Source organism: Misgurnus anguillicaudatus, chromosome 19 (assembly GCF_027580225.2).
Source record: "Misgurnus anguillicaudatus chromosome 19, ASM2758022v2, whole genome shotgun sequence".
Taxonomy (NCBI): Eukaryota; Metazoa; Chordata; class Actinopteri; order Cypriniformes; family Cobitidae; genus Misgurnus; species Misgurnus anguillicaudatus.
In genome coordinates, this window is record NC_073355.2 from 52,616,674 (window position 1) to 52,637,430 (window position 20,757).

Here is a 20,757-nt window from a genome sequence, read left to right on the forward strand (position 1 = left end):
GCTGATTACCAAATTAGATGCACCTGTGCTTGATTAGTTAATTATCTGATCGTGTTCCTCCCGAACCTTGTTAATAAAACATCATTTATGTTCTTTAAACTTTTTTTCTTGGAAAACTGAAAATATATCGCTTGACATTAAACTTTGATTTATGCTATTTATACTATTATAGCAACATTACACACTAACTAGAGTTTAAAAAATGGGATCATGAAAAGCGGGACCTTTAAGACAAGTTACAGCACTTCAAAAACCTGCCTGGAATGTGAGTAATCATGCCGGATGCTTGTTAAATATTAACATCAGCCCACACGACACAATACAATGAGTCTCTCTCACTTTAATTGTGACTCAAGATACAGAAACTAATTCATGTATTACATTATGAAGCTAAGATAAGACTACCTGTGTGTGTAATACTATTCTGTGTTTACATTGAGTTAAAGGTTTGAGAGAGAGAGAGAGAGAGTGTGTGTGTGTGTGTGTGTGTGTGTGTGTGTGTGTGTGTGTTTGTGTGAGTGTGTGTGTGTGTGTGTGTGTGTGTGAGAGAGAGAGAGAGAGAGAGAGAGAGAGAGAGAGAGAGAGGTAGGTAGGTATGGTAGTGAACAGAAGTGGTTTATTGTAGGTGTGTAAAGATCAAACTCAAGTTCTTTTTCCAGCTTCTGATGACTCTTGTTGTCTCTTCTGTTGATCTGGATCGAATCATGAGTGGTAAGATGTTTCACTTTTTAATTTATTCACTTCTGACACACATTTCACCTTCTTCATTGAACATTAACAGATACACTGAGATGAGTTTTAATCAACATAGATACTTAATATGACGAAGGATTTCATTTGTATTTTGAGTTTTAATGTAGTGTACCCTTGTATTTGTGTTAGCATACTGTTAATGTTAGTGTGTGTGTGTGTGTGTGTGTGTGTGTGTGTGTGTGTGTGTGTGTGTGTGTGTGTGTGTGTGTGTGTGTGTGTGTGTGTGTGTGTGTGTGTGTGTGTGTGTGTGTGTGTGTTGATGTTTGTTATACATTCTTCCTCTTTAAACATGCTTCCTCCAGTAAACATTATCAGGAAACATAACATAACATACATTTTCATTGTTATGACAACAATTACATTTCTCCGTCTCTATTGCTTATTGCATTATTTTATTATTTACAAAATGTGTGTACTCCATATTAGACTATGTTCATAATAGAATTTGAAATGGAGTATTTCTTTTTACATTACTTAAATAAGAAATACATTTGAATAACTCAGAGTAACTTCAAATACTCCATCCTACCTATATTTAAAAACTGCTATGCTTTTTTGATGCCACGATGAACAATTGGGAAAAGTGCTTTATAAACAATGTGTATATGCGTGTGTACCTGGTATTAACCACGTTGTGAAGATTTTGATATCCCCATCATCAAATAATGCGCTATATACAAGCTTATAAATCAAACAGAATGATGTTTCTTATAAATTTGAAATAGCAGAATGGTTGGGGATAGCGTTTGGGTCTGGGGAAGAGAATATAATATACAGTTTGTACACTATAAAAACCCTTACATCTATAGAGATTCCCTACAAAACATGGGTAGCAGAATGTGTGTTTTAATATGTGTGTGTGTGTGTGTGTGTGTGTGTGTGTGTGTGTGTGTGTGTGTGTGTGTGTGTGATGTGAGTATAGTGTGTATGATGAGGAATTCCTTTAGCGTGATCCATTCATTGAGATTCCAGCATGTGTTTGGACCTGCCTGCACACAGCACAAATACTGTAGATCCACAGAGACCCCTTATATGACTGATACACACACATGCTGTGCTTAGGTTTTTTACTTGATTGTTTTAGGATCTTACTAACATCTTAGATTGTACTTAGATTCTCATGGGTACTAAAGTTAGAAATTGTAAACACTAACATTTTTCAGTTCTACTAATAATCAGATATCTGATTTTCACATAAATTTCATATCTCTAGATGTTCACTGTCAACATCGTCCTCCATTTCTTTTCTCTGAGAGGAGATCAATTCAATTCAATTCAATTTTATTAATATAGCGCTTTTCACAATAATCAATTGTTTCAAAGCAGCTTTACATTAATAGAAGCACTAAAAGCACAGAAAAACGACAGAAAGCATAACATAATACACAATAGCATAAGCAGTCAAATTTGCTGCGGCTATGACGCAACATTATGAGCGAGCATATTACTAATGTAACGTCTAGAAGAAGAAGCTAAGTTAAGCCAAAGCAGGCTACCTCCCCGGCGTAAAAAACCCCCTAGGAGAAAAAAAACAAAAACCCCGGGTTGTTTAGCCGAGGAAATAAAAATAAAAGTCCTAGGAGGGAAAAACCCTTGGGAGATATACATGTATATACACACATATAAACGGATAAGGAGCTTAAGCGGAGATTAAGCAGAGATTAAGCGGATATTAAGCGGGTCCTGCCGGTGGTCGTTGGTCAGGCATCAGCTGGGCATCACATTGAAGGACGACCAGTAAATCAGAGGTGTGCCGACTTTCACATCTTCCGGAACTGGGTCTGTTTGTCCCATTGTCCTCAGGGGACCCAGGGCGAGACCGGGAGAGAAAAACAAAATCATATTAGCGTAGGGGCCGTTCACGTGTAATGCAAGTGTCACACAGTGATGTGGTTTAATCAGCTTAGTTTCAGACAGACTAACTATTGAGGCATAATTGTTTTATCCACAGTTGAGGATTTTGCAAATTGGGGGCCCACTGCGACGGTATATATGGTAACTAAGGGTCACCTTCAGATTTTTAAGAGAAAATGAAACCTGTCGACCCGTTTGACTAAGGCCTGTAACCCCACTGTCGTCGTTAATGCAGGTTCAGTGGCAAACGGGTCTATATTGCATACTATTTACAAGATCACGAGAAAACGCCAACATCGCAACCTGACCATACGTGTCAACCCGTTTGACTAAGGCTGGAGGCCCCACTGTCGTCGTTAATGCAGGTTCAGATGTATTGAGCTATTTAAACTCTCTCTGGTGTTTTTTCTGCATTCTTAAGCAGTGAGATAGCAGCTGTCTCTTTTTCTGCTGATATTTCACCAGTAGATTTTTTTTGACCCTCATACAGTGAAATATCATGTTTACATCTGTGTTCATATCAGATTTATAATGCCACACACACACACACACACACACACACACACACACACACACACACACACACACACACACACACACTGCAGCAGATAAAGACAGAGATTCATACATGCCAACAAAGCGGACATGGGAAAACAGACACAGAACACGGGCAGACACATATAACACAGACACAGAGGACACAGGCAGACACAGTGTGAAAATACAGAGATTACAGACAGAGACAAAGACACAGGCGGACACATATAGTGAAAGACGCAGAGTGCAGGCAAACAGAAAGACACAGGCAGACACGGAGAGATGCATACAGACACAGAGAGTGCAGGCAGATGTAGAGGATACAGGCAGAAAGAGCGAAAGCAGACACGAAGGACACAGGCAAACACAGAAAGCACAGGCAGACACAGACTTAAAAGACAGAGATTACAGGCAGACACAAAGACACAGACACAGGCAGACACAGATAGTGAAAGACACAGAGTGCAGGCAAACAGAAAGACACAGGCAGACATGGACAGTGCATGCAGACAAGGAGAGCACATGCAGATGCAGTGGACACAGGCAGACAGCGCAAGCAGACACGAAGGACACAGGCAAACACAGAGAGCACAGGCAAACACACAGAGCACAGGCACTCACAGAAGACACAGAGAGCGCAGGCAGAAGCAGAGGGCACAGGTGGACAGAGAGCGCAGGCAGACACAGGCTGACAGAGAGGACGTAGGCAGTCAAGGAGGATGCAGACAGAGTTATTTCTTTTGACAAATGAATCTGTTTATGTCTCTGCACAGGTGAATTGCCATTGGGAGATGGAAGTCCAGCAGCGTCGTCGGAGGAGGAGAAACATGAGGAGCTGTGGGAGCGAGTGGAAGGAGTCAGACACAAACTCACTCGCATTTTAAACCCAGCGAAACTGACGCCGTACCTGCGGCAATGTAAAGTTATAGATGAGCAGGATGAAGACGAGGTGCTGAATTCCAGTCAGTTTCCAATTAGAATCAGCAAAGCTGGTGAGAACACCATACAATTCACACACTGCACTCACAGGAATACTAAAATATCTATAAAAAACTGACATTAGCTGAATTCCTTCATTAAGACTATTAATAAATAATAAAAATGATAAGAATTGAGAATCAAGAGAAACATGTCATAAACTCATCTTCTATAGCTTGCTTGCTTGCACCTTGTTCCTAAAATGTACGGTTTGGGCTGTGCTAATTCTAACCTTGAACAGATGGTAAACTAAAATGTAGATAACAAAGAATGTGTCATGTGATTGGTCAGCTAACATATCCTAATAACTATAAAGTGATTTGATTGGTTGTTGTATGTTTGATACAGGTCGTTTATTGGACATCCTGAGGGGTCGTGGTCAGCGTGGTTTACAGGCCTTCATGGAGTCACTGGAGTTTTATCATCCTGAGCAATACACACAACTGACAGGAGAAAAAGCTACACAACGCTGCTCCATCATACTTGGTGTGTGTGTGTGTGTGTGTGTGTGTGTGTGTGTGTGTGTGTGTGTGTGTGTGTGTGTGTGTGTGTGTGTACCTGGTAATTATCACGTTGTGGGGACCAATTGTCCCCACAAAGATAGGAATACCAGTGTTTTTGTGACCTTGTGGGGACATGTTGATGTCCCCATGAGGAAACAAGCTTATAAATCAAACAAAATTATGTTTCTTGAAAATGTGAAGTAGTAGAAGGGTTTCTGTGATGGTTGGGGTTAGGGAATGGGTTAGGTTAGGGGAATAGAATATACAGTTGTACAGTATAAAATGCATTACGTCTATGAAATGTCCCCACAAAACATGGAAACCAGAATGTGTGTGTGTGTGTGTGTGTACAGGTTTGGTTATTTGATGGTCAAATCATCTTTGTCTTTAAATGTAATGGCATGCCATATTTCTCTTAGGGGAATAGAAAATGTCATTAACCCGATATAAAATGTGTGTGTTGACCTCACTATGTGTATGCTGTCGATGAAGAGGATTCAGAAGGTTTGACTCAGATTGTTGTTTTGTGTCTCTGTTTGTGTGTCTGTATGTTGTAGATGAAGAGGGTCCAGAAGGTTTGACTCAGTTTCTGCTGGTTGAGGTTCGTAAGTTGCGTGAGCAGTTGCGCAATAGTCATTTGTGTGAACGGAATTTGTCTGAGCGCTGCCGTATGGCCGAGGAGGAGCGCAGTCGAGCCGAACGCAAAGCACAAGAGCTACGACAGGACAGAATACAACTGGAGAGGTGATCACACACACAAACATGTAACCGAGACAGACATGCACAGACACAGACACACACATTTTAGAACCAATGTTCCCTTTAAGTGTGCGTATGTTTATCAAATGTCTTGCATGTAGTGCAGTTTTAGCCTGCGGGAAAAAACAAAATATCTGAAGACTCACGGTACATTCGCAGGGGGCATAAACGTTAACGCTTGACGGAAGGCTTGTCTGGACCGTGGCCAACAGCCAATCACAGTGGCTGCAACACATTCTCTCGTCTTCCACAAACTTAATTGGCTGGCTCAGGTTATTTGCATAAGGCGATCTGGTTGGCTGACGCACGTGTTGCCTCTTGAAAAGTTGAGAAATGTTCCACTTCTGCCGCGAGCAACACCACTAACAGGGCGCTGACGGATCCACAATTTCGTTCGGCAACGCATGACGTCACCTATTAAAAGTGAATGGGAAGCGTTAACGCTTATGCCCCGTGTGAAAGCACTAGGGCTGTGTATCGCCAACAATTCCCCGATACGATACGTATCCCGATACAAGGGTCCCGATACGATGTGCATCACGATACAAGACTACTTTGAATTACATTTTTTTGTTCAGACTTTTGTAACATAATTATTATTATTATCTGTTTATTGTACATTGAATAAGCAGTGTTGTAACAGTTGTGTTTTTGCCATTTATTTATTAGCTTTTGGGGTCACATAGAAATGCTTAAAATCCCAGGGTTAGTACTTATGTTTTTTAAAGCAGTTTTACAAAGGTAGTGCCTTACTCTAGGCATTATATTTGTCTCTCATTTAATTATTTTATATCTTTGAACATATCTATAAACATCCAGTCAGAGTTAATACTATTTAGAAATCAGATTATTAATGTGACAGCTATAGTTTAAAGTAGCTCTGTATCTCTAGACGTACACTTTTCACATGCAAATCTTTGTTCTTCTCAAATGGGTTAGTACTGTTTTATAAGAGAGTGGCTAATAAAGCCCTTTGCTGTAGTATAGGCTAAGATATCTGCGCTTTCATACTGAACTCATTGATTTTAAATATGCGCGCGAGCGAGAAAGAGAGAGAGCGCGAGTACGCGGCTCGCTATGCAGACACGTGTGCCAGCGAGACAGACACGCAAAGTGAAACTATACCCCGCTACCTTAACTCTACGTACTCCACGGGACACATGCGTCCTTTCCATATGGATCAACAGCGTTTCGTCACGTTACTTTCAAAAGTGCATCCGAATCGATACGGAAGGCGCTGTATCGATGCGCGCATCGTCATGTGTCCATGACGATGTATCGTCGTATCGATATTTTGAACACAGCACTAGAAAGCACTGTAAGGGAGCGTGCACACCAGGACGTTTATGCCGGCGGCCGGCATATGTTTTCAATTGTTTCCAATGGAGGCGCCACACTTTTCAAAAACACCAACAACTGGCGGCCGACTATAAGTGAATCGCCCAGCTTATCAATGTCACTTCTCACTCAGCAGTCCAATCACATTGAAGGAGGGGCGGGACAATTATCAACAACCATCCAGCTCATCGTTCAACGACTGATAAACAAAACAGAAATATAATAGCAACCAATCACAGTAAAATGAAAATGTATTATACTGCAAATACCTTAATTTTTTTACTAAATTTACTTTAACAATAAACATAATACACAGAAAATGATGCATGTACAACAACAGCATACATAATAGTGTTAATATAGTATGGCTATGTGACAATGTAGTTTGTTTCTATTTGTAAAACACTTCCAGTTCCAGTCCTTGATTCTGATTGGTCAATAGTTCTGCTGATTTACATTGTGCCTAATATGATAAAGCAGCTTTTCGTCCCTTACTGCTTACTTTAATATCTCTGTTTAACACATTTACTATAAAGGGTCTCTGCTCCATGCCTCTCTCATTTAAGGGTCCCTGCCCCCTGATTTAGTGTAAAAGACATTCAATTAATGGAAATGTGTGTGTTTGTGGTTGTGTCAGGTTAAGGCAGGATTGGGAGTCTGGTAGTCGTGAGTTGGGTTTACTGAAGGAGAGACTTTTGGATCAGACTGTGAAATACTCACGAGTGTTAGAGGAGCAACGAAAATCTGCGACTCATGAGAGAGAACTTCTTAATGAGGTATACAAACACACACACACACACACACACAGACACACACACACACACACACACACACACACACAGGGTGTTTATTTGAATCTCATACTGGGTGTGGCCATGTGATGTCATTGTCAGGTGGAACAGCTACGAAAGAGATTGCAGGAGGCAGAGAAAACAGGAGCTGGTGTCTCCGCCCCCTCGCTGACCCATCAGGTGAGCCGTGAGGTGTGTGACCACTCCCCCAAAGGCCAGGAGGACACACCCCTGCCTTCTGTGATGAACAGAAAATGTATCACAGGAAATCAGGTCAGAATCACATTTTAAAAGTCTCAGGTGTGCTCAAAATGAGTTTGTGTAGTTTCAGTGTAAAATACCCCACAGATGAGTGTTCATGTTTTTTTCCCCCTTACCAGAAGAGACAGTCAGCGCTTACTGTTAAAATAGATTTGATTTCTGTAGAGACCACTTCAGCAACAATAACAACACAATGAGCTAACAAACACATTTACAAAAGTGATTTGCAAATATTCACATAATACAAAGTGCAACACTTATCTTTGATATGGAGTTGGATCACAAACAGCTGGCATAGGCCCATCTTTCAGAATAAACTATTGTGCAGATTAAGAATTGTATTCACCTTTTGCAAAGCAATCCTGAGTAAAATCAATTGCTGCTACACACACACACAGTACAGCAGAGTCTGGCAGCAATTGTAGGTGGGGCTTAAGCAATGTGATGTCACATTGCTAAGAAGATGAGTTTTAAAGTTTTACAGGGATTTTATAAAAGGAGTGTGATCATTTTTGTTATTATAGGGCAGTTGTGTACACGCACTGCTGACACACATTTATGTTCAAACACCACGTAAAAGTGAATTTTGCATGATGTGTCCCTTTTAAATAGCTGTGATGAGTGTTTCCTCAGATTTCCTGTGTGTTTCTGTGTGTCTGTTTTTTTTGTGTCTGTGTGTGTTTAGGCTCTGTTGGATATTCTCCAGCAGGATCGGAGAGAAGCCGCTGAGCAGAGACAGGAGTTGTGCAGTACTATTGCTTGTCTGCAGGGGGAGCTGGAGAGCTCAGAGGCTCAAAGAGAAAAGGTGTGTGTATTGTACATGCAGGGCTTTGAACCAGATTTGAACCAGAAACAATATTTTAACATTTCTGTTTTTTTTGTAGTTCAACCCTAAAATTGACTTTCCTGAACCGGATAGACCAAAAAAATAAAGTTCCCGAACCGGTTAATAACGTTCTATGTCAGCTGTGGGACATACCAATAAGTACACCGATCATTAGGACATTAAACTTAAATTATTAGTCTACATAATTTTCCTTAATTCTCTATCTTGTCATCAAACATTAAAAAAGGCTAGCATAACTGTAATTCTGACATAGCTATATTTGCACTTAAACACACGCACACTCACAGACGGAGGACGAATTCCAAACGGCGCTTCGGGAAGAAGATGCAGCATAAACAGTCGCTCCACATAAAGTGAAAATTATGTTGTTTTTCAGTGCTTTATTTGCCACATGTATTTTAATGGACTACAGTTTGAGAGACAGTATCGCAACTCTCTCTCAAGTTTATACATAAAGAGTTCTGATCTTTGAAGGGATAATCACGTTTGATTGGAGTTGGACCGGACACATTCGACCACATGTATGTCTGTGCGTATAGAAAATTGCTCACTTTAGCGCCTTTTTGCGGTTAAATTGTTTAAAATCACTTAAGTGTTAACATTTGCAAGCCTGTGAAACACGTGCAAATGATCAACTTTCACCCTATTCAAATTTGCATTTTAAAAAAGCCAGCGTTTTTAAAAAGTTGCCAGCCAGTGCCTGCATTTTTATGTTTTTCACAAAAGTTTAATGCCTTCCAAAAAATTTTGTAAATATATAAACACACAAATATATCAAATGAAAGAACAAATCCTCTGCTTTCAATCAACAAAAACTTTCATCCTACCTATTCATGACCCTCTTTTTATCACCTCTCAAATGTGGGTAGGTTTCTTCAAAAATACGAAATTTTGAGCAAAAAGCTGAGATAATTTCATTGTTGTAAAGGACTTTTGTTAGAGCTCAGATTCAGAGCGATGATCAAAACATACACAAGAGTTTTTACTGTTTTTGTATCAGTGGATGCTTCAGTGTTTTATAAGTTGTGTAAGAGCGACACCTAGTGGATAATATAGGAAATATAGATTGATGTAAAAACTCGTCATTGACAGGGAAGCGTTTTCTCTTAATTGATGAGTTAACTCATCAATGGCAGGGAAATAGTTAAATATCCTTGATCATTTAGTCATTACTGTGTGTGAATATGTACCTGTCAGGTCATGAATATAGTGAGACCTGTTTAACAGCTCAAATCCACAGACTCGTCAATCAGTCAAATCATGTTTTACTTCACTTCACTTTACTTCATTCTTTAGAGTCATTTTTAAAGGTTGTACTGCTCTGTAATCCTTAAAACACCTCACGCATCTCTCACAGTCAATTCATTACACCAAACACTTATAGATCCAACAGAAACACACAATAAAATACAAGCAGGAATCATTTAAACAATCAAAGATATATAATGATATTCTGTTTCATAAGTCATATGTGTGTGTGTGTGTGTGTGTAGCTGTCGTCTCAGTGTGAACAGTTGCAGTTGAGGGTCAGGACTTTACAGCTGGACTGGGAGACGGAGCAGAGACGAGCTGTTTCATACTTTAATCAGATCATGGAGCTGGAGGGAGAGAGAGATCAGGTAACACACAATTATACACTAATTCTTCTCAACTGTTTTGTGGCATCCATTTTAAGTGTGTGTGCGTTTGTGTGTTTGTTTGTCAGGCTTTACGCAGTCGTGACAGCCTGCAGCTGGAGTTTACCGACTGCCTCTTGGATAAAAACAGTCTCCGCAAACGTATCGCAGAGCTGGAGAGAAATTTGGAGCAGCTGCAGAGAGAGACGGAGAGAAATCAAGAGAAGAGAGAACAGAGCGCCACCTGTCTGCACTGTGTATGTATGCAGCAGCGACACATAAGCCCTGTTAACACCTGCTATTAAGATGCGTTTCAGTCAATTTAATCACAAGTTGACGAGAGAGACACACGTTTACACCTGGTGTTTAAATCTGTCTCTTTGTCCACTGGGGTGATCTGTGGGCGAGTCGTTTAAACGCAAGCGGGAGAAATTAAGGGTTTAAATTGCATGAACTAAGAGTCCACTGTTTGTGTAGTTAGCAGTGTTGGGGTCAACGCATTACAATTAACATACATGTAACAATAATATTACTTTTCTGAAGTAAAATGTAAAGTAATGCATTACTTTCTAAATGTACACATTAATATTTGAGTAATTTTTTTTTTAAAGTAATGTAAGTTACTTTATTAGTTTAATTAATTAGATAAAAAAAATGATGTACTGAATTAAACACGTCTGTGTGGGAACAGTTTGAGTCAGAAACTGAGATGGCAGGACAGAGTTTGACATTTTTGTGATGAAATATGCAATTTCTGAATGCAGACCTTTTCAGTCATAAAAACACCTGCAAGGCCTGAAAGAAATCAAGCCTCAGACAAGAAAAAGTAACAGTAAGCATTACTTTCCATGAAAAGTAACTAAGTAACGTAATTAGTTACTTTCTTTGTGAGTAACTTAATTTTGTAATGCATTACATTTGTGTAATGGTTGTTAGTAAACATGCTGCACACACTGCAAGAAGACGACTTTCTTGCTGAGTGTTTTTGTCTTGTTTTCAGTAGAAATGACAGAGAATTCTTAAATTAAGATGTTTTCTTAGGTCATTTTTGTTTTACAAGTATAAATACTAGTATAGTTTTTAGACAACAAATATAAACTTTAAGGAAATTTGTGCTTAAAACAAGCAAAAAAAATCTGCCAATAGAATAAGAAAAATGTTCTTACCACTTAATTCAAGAAAAATTTTCTTATTCCATTTGCAGATATTCATTTATTTTTTGCTTGTTTTAAACAAAAAAGCTCAAATTTAAATTAGACTTATTTTCTTAGGTTATTTTGCTCCTCAAGAAAATACATCTTAATTTAAGAGTTTTTAGATATTTTTACTAAAAACATGACAAAAATACTAAGTAAGAAAGTCATTTTTTGCAGTGCAGTGTTTTGTATGTGTATATGTAAGAGCTTTCTCTGATATTTCAGTGCAAGTGATGAAATAAAGTCACACAACTTTCACATACTCGCATGTGTGCAGTTTAAAATATTGTGTGTTCACATGTGTGCAGTCTCATCTGTCATTGTTCAGTGAGGATCAGTGTTTTGGGCCCTGTTGTTATGGAGATTTGAGCCCCAATCTACACGCACGCCGAGATCAGAGGAAGGTAAGTTCAGTTCAGGTCATTTTCAAACACACATACAGACAGACACACAAACACACACACACACACACAATCTTCAGTGTTGGGTTTGTGTATTGGGTCTCTAAGTTTCATATTGTGCTTCCACAGTCGTCCTCTGGAGGTCAAATCAACGAAGGTATGTGAACTCTGTGTGTGTGTGTGTGTGTGTGTGTGTGTGTGTGTGTGTGTGTGTGTGTGTGTGTGTGTGTGAGTGTGTTTGTGTGTGAGAGCGCGCGCGTTTTCGTTTTTGTGTGCGTGTGTTTATGTTATTTTGTTGTGATAAATAGAGTTGTGTATTTTATCACAGACTCCTGCTGGTCAAATTTAGAGGATAATCTGCTGACACCAGTGAGTCTCACACACTTTAAACTCAAACATAATCATTATTAAAGTCATTTATTATAGTAAGAACTGAGCGTTGTGTTGATGTTGTGTGTTTTGTGTAGGAGTGTAACACAGAAAAAGACATTAACAGACTCTCTACATTTCCATTTCCACCCTCTATCCGCAGAGGAAACATAGAGTATGACACAAACACACAACACAAATATAGAAATATATAACATTGAGATCTACATTATAATAACATTCATTTAATAACAGCAATAATACTTGAATGCAATCTTGTGTTCGCTATATTTGTATTTCATGTGTTATATTGTAAATATAGTGACTGTATGTTGTGCTGTTTAGATGTCACTGCGATCACAATCTCTTGTTTTACTGATCGATGTCTCAGTGTTTGCAGGTTTGATTTCAACTCTTGGATGAGTGATGAGAATGAGCCAAACACAGGTGTCTATCTCTCAGTCTGTCTGTCTCTTTACAGTACCTGTCTGTCTCCTGATATGATTGTTTTATAATTGTGCATGTGTGTATTTGTGTATTATAGAGGATTCAGAGTTGTGCAGTTCATGGAGTTCACTTTCGTCTCAACTCTTTCCTTCTGACCTGATCACTGTGGCCAGTCCCCTTCCCACCAAACCATCATCATCCTTACTGGGGTAACATGTGTCCTATTGAAACATATTTTAATTGCAAAGTTTGTGTTTGATTTACTGTCAAAATTTTCCATGCACTTCACTTGCAAATCAAACTGTTGTCACTTTTATACCAGAAACTTTTTATTACGTAAAATAAACGAATTCTGTTAAAAATGAATAAAATGAATTCTGACACCAAATGCACTAAAATGCAAACCCAAATCTCTAGTGATGACAGACATTCAAACACATTCATCATTACATTTATATTTATGTATTTTGCAGACTTTCTAGCTGTACATTCTTCTTCATTTTCATGTCTCAGGTCATCTTCTTTGGTGTCTTCTTCACCTAAAAGCATCAGTCTGGCTAATGACATCACTATTGTGGGTGGTAACAGGACGGGTATATTTGTACAGAGCGTGAGATCAGACTCATGTGCAGCGCTGTGTGGTCTGAGAGAAGGCAGTGAGTTACTGGAGGTACGAGAGAGAGAGAGAGTAAAAGATCAAATAATGTTTCAATGAGAACTACACTGAGACACTTTAAAATGTGTGCGTCTGTGTGTGTTTGTGTATCAGCTGGATCAGGTGTTTTGTGGAGGAGGTCGTGTTCTTCTACATCAGTGTACCGGTGAAGTGGCTCATTTCTCTCTGCAGTGGTGGACAGAACCAGACTCACTCAAACACACACACAACCAACAACACACACACAATCAACAGAGTGAATAAACACGCGCACACAGCAATATAAAAGTCTTGATGTTATTTAAATAATGATTATATTGTCAGTCCTGCACTGATATCAGTTTTCTGTGTCTCTCTGTCTGTCAGAATACAGTGATTTAGCAGCTGAACTCCTGTCTCCTGACTTCACTGGTGCTGACTCTTTCTATGTGCGTGTGAACCTTGACCTTTCGTCCCATGGTGACCCACCGTGTCTCAGGGTTCACTGTGATGATGTGCTGCATGTGACTGACACACGTTACAACGGCAAATATCAGTGGCGCTGCGTCCGCGTGGACAAATACACAGCCAAACCACTACAGGCCGGAGCAGTGCCAAACTACAACAGGTATGACACACACAAACACACACACAAACATGATTTTGGCATATGTGATCCATCACGGAAACCAGTGACACAAGTCGGCAGCACAAGTTTCGAGATAATGAGAAAGAAAGAATTTTTTTTTCAAAATTTGTTATTTTCGTTTTATTGCATAATCTGTTAGTTGAGATCACGAAGAAGCCTCTCCATGTTTGATATGCAGTTTTTGTATATTTAAAAGCGTACGTTTTGCGGTTGAATCGGCTTGTTTTTCCGGAGATTCTAGCTTGCAGCGGGGGGCGTCATTGGCTGTTTCTCAATATGCGTTCTTCAGCGTTCTTGCGTCCTCGTGTTCTCGCTCTACGTCATCATTAACTGTCAAAGTTCAGTTCCAATTCTCAAGAACGCAAGACGCATGAAAATACCCGGATGTGTTCTTGATATCAAGGATGCATCGAATGCAGAATTGCGCGCTGAAATCTGAGGAAGTCAGGTAACCAACAGGAAGATGGCACACATCTCAATTCTCACAAGTGCGTTCTGTGTTCTCGCGACCTTCTGAGGTTGTTCTTTCAAGGTTGCCTGGCAAGACCAGTCTTCTCAAGAACGTTCTTGGAATTGAGAAAGAGCCATTGTTTGTGTGTATTGTTTTTGCCCCCCAAAGGGAACAGCATGGCTACTTAATAGGGATAGTGTCCCTTTTTTGTCACATTATTCATGTAAATGTTTTTGTAGTGAAGTATCGACTCCAGGAAGAATAGCTGTGCTTTCACAGCTAATGGAGATCGGAATAAATACAAATAGTTCGCCCAAAAATGAAAATAATGATTCATCCTTATGTCTCTGAAGACCTCTGTTCATCTTTGGAACACAGTTTAAGATGTTTTAACGTTAGATTTAGTCCGAGAGCTTTCTGTCCCCTCCATTGAAAATCTATGTATGGTTTCCATGTCCAGAAAGGTAATAATAACATCATCAAAGTGGTCCATGTGACATCAGTGGGTCAGTAGGAATGTGTTGAAGCATCCAAAATACATTTTGGTCTAAAAATAGCAAGAATTACGATTTTATTCAGCATTGTCTTCTCTTCCAGCTCTGTTGTGAAGTGCATGAAGTCATGTGACTGTAGTGATGCGGCTGACCGGTTATCCTCAGACATGTTTGCTAAGTTTTTTTTTCAAACTTACAGCGTGCGTCTCCCCAGACTGTAAAGTTTGTGCGCACAGAAATAAATAAAAGGCTGGGGCGCATCAGATAGCCTCATCGTACGTCAGCTGCGTCACTGCAGTCACGTGACTTCAGTGTCTCCGGCAGACGGTTATAAAAGCAACAGCAAATTTTATTTTGTTTCCAAAAATCTATTATTAAAAGTTCTTTATTTTCTACATTTTTAGGAAACTTTCTTTGTACATTAAAACAAATGACTTTTTCAAATATTTTTTATCAATATTTTCCATGAAGTCATTGGCTGATGGAGGAACAAGCGAGCGATTGATTACATCCCTAAAGGACGTCACGTTTTCGACGGCGCTGTTTGGATTATCTCATATACAGTGTTACAATGTAAATAGTCCTCAGATATATTCTATTAACAGACGTTCGTGCGAAGTCTGATGTAAACAATAGACTATATTTCTATATTTCATGGACTATACGCATTTGTGGACAAAAATGGTCATTGGATGATTCACTTATCTGAAACAGACTGGATTCGACTTGTGATCAACACAAAGGTAAAAAGTCCTAAATGAGATGTAAATGAGCACTACTGTCACTTCCAGCAGGAGAGAAGTGTAACTTTCAGTCTCTATTTTCTCCGCTTTGAGGTTTTTTGAGTTCCTACATTCAAATGGCCACAACTTCTCCAAATATTATCAGATTTCCATGTGTTACACATCGTTGGAAAGCTTAGAAACTGCACTTTCAGAATCTGCAATCTACTTTCCGTGATCAGTCACATATGTGGCATGGGGACAATTACATAGACGCAATGCATTTTCTACTGTACAAACTGTATATTCTCTTCCCCTAACCTACCCCACTCATTAACCCCAAACAACACAAAAACCTGTTTTTAATCTATGAAAAACTACCATATACCCCGTCAACCATGTTTATAGCATACTAAACATGTCATTATACACTATTCATGTCTGGTAAACCACATATACCAACCCAGCCAAACCACTTTTTTTGTGAATGTGAAATGGTTTTAAACAAATTAACAAATCATCAATTGACACTAAAATACTTGCTGTAACTCATCTGAGGTTTGTTCTGCCTTTAAACAATTCTTCAATATTTATAGTGAATATTGCAATATTCATTATAAACATTTATCCTTGTCTTTTTTTCCCCTTGTTCCCACAAAAACATAATCTTTGATAATCAAAATATCAAAATGTACTTCCGTTAACTCCGCCCCCTCCAGCTGTCAGTCTGCTTTGTGTTCCATTTCTGAATAATGCTGCGTACACACCAAACACGAAACGTGTATTCACAATGCGTTCCTCGCTCAATATTACTCGCTGGATTGAATGTTGGGTTCAGATAAATTTTTCGCTCGAGTTGAATTATTTTAACTTGTGCAGAAGACGCATTTGATTGAGGCAAATAGCACGTGTTCACGGCAATCGCACCATCCAATTTGCGTCAATCCCATTGCCTTGCTCAAATATGCATCTATTTGTGTCTTTGCATTGTAATCGCACAAATCATTCAATAGTTCGCCTGCACATTCAGATCTTAATGATTAAGTAAGGGATAATGTAGAGGCAGCCGGTAGTTATTGGGAAATAAGCCCCGACAGTGTGATCGGGACCCGACGCGAAGCGGAGGGTCTTGTATCGCACTGAAGGGGCTTGTTTACCCAATGGCTGCCGGCTGCCTCTACATTATCCCGCTTATTACACGGCTACTTGCCACATAAGAAAAAAAACTGGACATGAATATGAATTTGAAACATTTTATTGGCATATTTGTTTTAAATTAACATTTTTATCCTTCCGCGAAACTTTGCACAGATGCATAAAATGATCGTAATACCTTATTAAGATCCTCTGCTTCATACTTGTCTGTCTCCATTTTTTTCTCTTTTAGCCAGTCTTTGAGAAGTTTTAATGCCCATTCTGTATTTTTTTGTGTGTTGGCTTCGTAGCTGTCATGCTCTATTTTGTCAAGTTCAGTCTCAGTAAGCTGTCTGTGTCTTGTCGTGGTTGTCGAGTGTTTGTCACAAGATGGCGCCAAACAGACAGTAATCTTTATTGATCTTTATTGGCGCGGAGCGATTTTACTCGTGCAAGTAGTCCGGCTATGCGTTATTACTTTGGAGCGGTTATTATTTGAAAAGAACGAACCTGCAAATGTCTCAACTGACCAATCAGAATCAAGCATTCCAGAGAGCCATGTAATAATGGTAAATAAACGTGGCTTGCTGTCCTCTAAGGGAGCTCTACAGCTGAGCTCTGAACCCTCAGAGAGAGTGAACCTGAGGCCGGGGCTCGAGCCCCAAGTTCAACCCCCCCTTGCAACAAAAATGCACAGAGGAAAAAGAGAGCAGTGAAGGAGGAGATGGGGAGGAGGAGGGATGCCGGAAAAACTGCAGCTGGACCCGGAGGCCGGAAGGCTGCCTTATATACGCCCATAATGATGATTGACAGACCTGAATGTTTAGGGTCCTCTCAAAACAACGTTTAGAACTACAATTAAATTCACGTTTGGTGTGTACGCCTACTTTTCTATATCCAATCAATTAAAAGTGGGAAAGACAAGCCACGCCCTCATGTGATATTCGATTGTACTCTGAAATATGTAACAATACAGAGGTCAATCGCAACTTATTGTTCACCTGGACTTTAAACACTGACTTATATGAGAAACAGTCGCACACATAAAGATCACACAAATCATCTCTGAATGTGAATATTTTAACTCACTCAGGGCTCAACAACTTCTGTTAGTGAGACTTCGCACAATGGCACTGGAACAGAATCAATACAGGATAAAAGTGAGTCAGTCTCTCTCTCTCTCTCTATCTCTCTCTCTCTCTCACACACACACACACACACACTAATACACACTGAATTGTTTTGTGTGTTTATTTGTGTTCAGTTTACTAAGAAGAATCCTGATCGTGTTCGGCTGATCAAAGCGGTTGCATCAAACTATCGTGCCACTGGCTCATCCCCTCCGGTGCTGTACACACTTAGTACCCGTAAGACAACCAATCGGACGGATTGTAATCCTCAGGTGCCAATAGTACATGAGTGTTGTTTGTTATTTGTGTGTTGTGTGTGTCTCAGGTCATGAAGAGGAGTTGATTCCCTACAGTCTGGTTCAGTTAACTCATGTGTCCAGTAAGCGTCCGGTGATTTTCTCTCCTTGTATTTTGTCCCGTGGGATCATCGAGAGACTCCTACAGCCTGCTGAATCCGGTCTGGACTTTAACACCTGCCAGCCAGGTGTGACCCATAAGTCCCGCCCTCTCCTTTTATAGCACTTTATTCTGTTTTTTACAATAAATGTATACAGTGTTATGCTGCGTTTACACCAGCCGTGGTTATTTACATGTCAATGCAAAGACGCGATTAGGCATCCTGTGGCGCGGTATGCACGAATTGAGCGTTGCCGCGCGAATTGAGCATTGCCGCAGGAAACGTGCGAGTTGAAAAATCAGAACTTCGGCGGATTTCCGCGCCCCATTAACCAATCAGGACCTTGCTGTAGTAGTGACGTGATTACAGGAAACGAGCGGAGTCTCAGCAGAGTCGCAGAAGTCCTTCCCATGACGCGTATTTCCGCGTGGGTGTCTCAAATGACTAGAATTTCACGCGCGAATGAATCGAGTAAACTTAAATGTTCAAGTGTCCAACTACACACAAATAGCGCATTTTTGCCGCCTCTACCGTGGCTGGTGTAAACGTAACATTAGAATGTTAATGTTGATAGCAAATAACAGTTTGATTAAGGAGGTGTTTAGAAGTGTGTGCTGCTGGTGTTTTACTAGAGTAAATCCCCCATGATTTTCTTCAGACAAGACAAGCCTACTTTTCAAATAAGTCCTGCCTTAGGGGCGTGCACACCAAAGCGTTTAAACGCCGACTGAACCCGCTTGCCAGCGTTTTTTCAGCTAAACGCTTTGGTTACTATGATACTTCTGCTTTGTTTATCAGTCATTTACTGATGCACTGGTTGGTTGTTGTGATATTTGTCCCGCCCCTCCTCCACTGTGATTGGACAGCAAAGTGAGAAGTGACATTGACGAAATTGACGAATTTTTCAATAAATTCACCCCAAATTGAATATTTTTCAACTCTCACCGCTCAGCTCGCACAAAACCCATTAGCTGCCTGCTGCCGTTTTTGGAAACATTTGGAAACATACACCGGCCAATGGCATAAACGCTTTGGTGTGCACGCCCACTTATTTTTCAGATAAGCCCCATTATGAAGTTAATTGAAAATTCAGTTGACTTCATGAAGGAATTGACAAATTTTGTGCAGAGCCACTGGAGGAATGCATGCGTGAGGATCAAAGTGTTTTCCTGTTAGACTCCTCAGATCAACCCATGGGAATTAAACTACAGAGTATTCAAGAGATCATTAACCAGGTAAACACACACAAGCACACGGTCATAATGAGAGTCAAGATTTTTTTAAACCTCATGTGTGTGTTTGTTCAGGAGAAACACTGTCTGCTTCCTCTGGGTTTGAGCAGTGTAGAGAATCTACTGAAGCAAGGCGTCTATCCCATCATCATCTACATCAAACCTAAAGACAAGAAGGGAAGAAAGTTCAGGTGTGGATGAGCTGATCTATAATCAGATTTACAGGATTGGTCGTTTTATCTGCTTTTTGGTGTACTTTAAATGTTAAAACCTCAATAAACCCATCTTTTCTGTCTGTCTGTTAGGAAGCTGTTATCAGGATGTAGGGAGGAGGAGGTGATGGAGGTCTGTCAGATGGAGGAGCTGCAGTTAGAGGCTCTTCCTCTGATGTTCAGTACCGTTGAGCCGAACACATGGACCAGCACAGATGATCTCCTGACTGTCATCCGCAGTACCATCATGAACCAGCAGAGAGCAGTGGTGTGGCTGGAGCAGGACAGGATCCAGTAGATGAGGACAAGAAGATCTTCTGGATCATCATGGGTCTCATTTATAAAACTGTGCGTAGGATCCTTAATAAAAGTCAAAAATCCCAAGACTTATAAAACAAAGTAATGTTCCCTTTATAAATCACAGATCACCTGCAAGTGTACTTATATGAATCATCATCAGATACCACCCTGGAAGCCCATTCTCCCATTTTGTTTGTTTTTTATAGATCACAACCTTTGCATGGGAAATGATGTACGCACTTCTCGTTTTGTGCGTATGCACGCTTTATAAATGAGACCCCAGATTTTTTGTGTTTATCTTTTATCTTAGATTATTGGAGGGAGTGTTAATAAGCATATTAGTTATATACTGATTATTTACCTCATTAAATGTATAATGTGAACTCTGTTTTATATTTTATCTCAAGCAAGTGAATTTTTTTCTAGAGCTCTGTGTGGTTGTAATCTTTAATCGCTGATGTATTTCAGTGCATTATTCTGCTAGTGTCACGTGCATCAGTCTGTTTACAACACACATCAACCAATGGCAGCAAACAATACTGTACAACATCGGAACTACTGTAACACACTGTGATTGTGAGAACAAATGTGATTCTTTTTTCAGTTGAAACAATTTTTCAATAAACAGACACTTTCTATTCTTATAAATACTTTGTATTATATTTAATGGCGCTTAAAGTATTTATAGGCCAAAAATAATAAAAATATTATTTTAAAAAAATGAAATATAGTGGGATATAATGTTAAAAACT

At 39.7% G+C, this 20,757-nt stretch overlaps 1 protein-coding gene across 1 annotated transcript; it reads left to right on the forward strand.

The window, feature by feature from the left end:
• The first annotated feature begins 388 nt into the window (after nucleotides 1-388).
• Nucleotides 389-20,653, forward strand: LOC129436818 (caspase recruitment domain-containing protein 11). Its single transcript, XM_073857846.1, has 25 exons — nucleotides 389-407; nucleotides 660-711; nucleotides 3,918-4,136; nucleotides 4,471-4,608; nucleotides 5,183-5,369; nucleotides 7,360-7,498; nucleotides 7,616-7,786; nucleotides 8,460-8,579; nucleotides 10,115-10,240; nucleotides 10,327-10,494; nucleotides 11,742-11,837; nucleotides 11,964-11,991; nucleotides 12,163-12,203; nucleotides 12,302-12,378; nucleotides 12,595-12,650; nucleotides 12,748-12,859; nucleotides 13,164-13,320; nucleotides 13,420-13,561; nucleotides 13,672-13,912; nucleotides 17,828-17,894; nucleotides 17,999-18,101; nucleotides 18,190-18,348; nucleotides 19,390-19,496; nucleotides 19,569-19,684; nucleotides 19,799-20,653. Exons 2-25 carry the CDS (start codon nucleotides 666-668, stop codon nucleotides 20,001-20,003), a joined length of 3,021 nt encoding a protein of 1,006 aa, XP_073713947.1. The 5' UTR covers nucleotides 389-407; nucleotides 660-665; the 3' UTR covers nucleotides 20,004-20,653.
• Nucleotides 20,654-20,757: the final 104 nt, after the last annotated feature.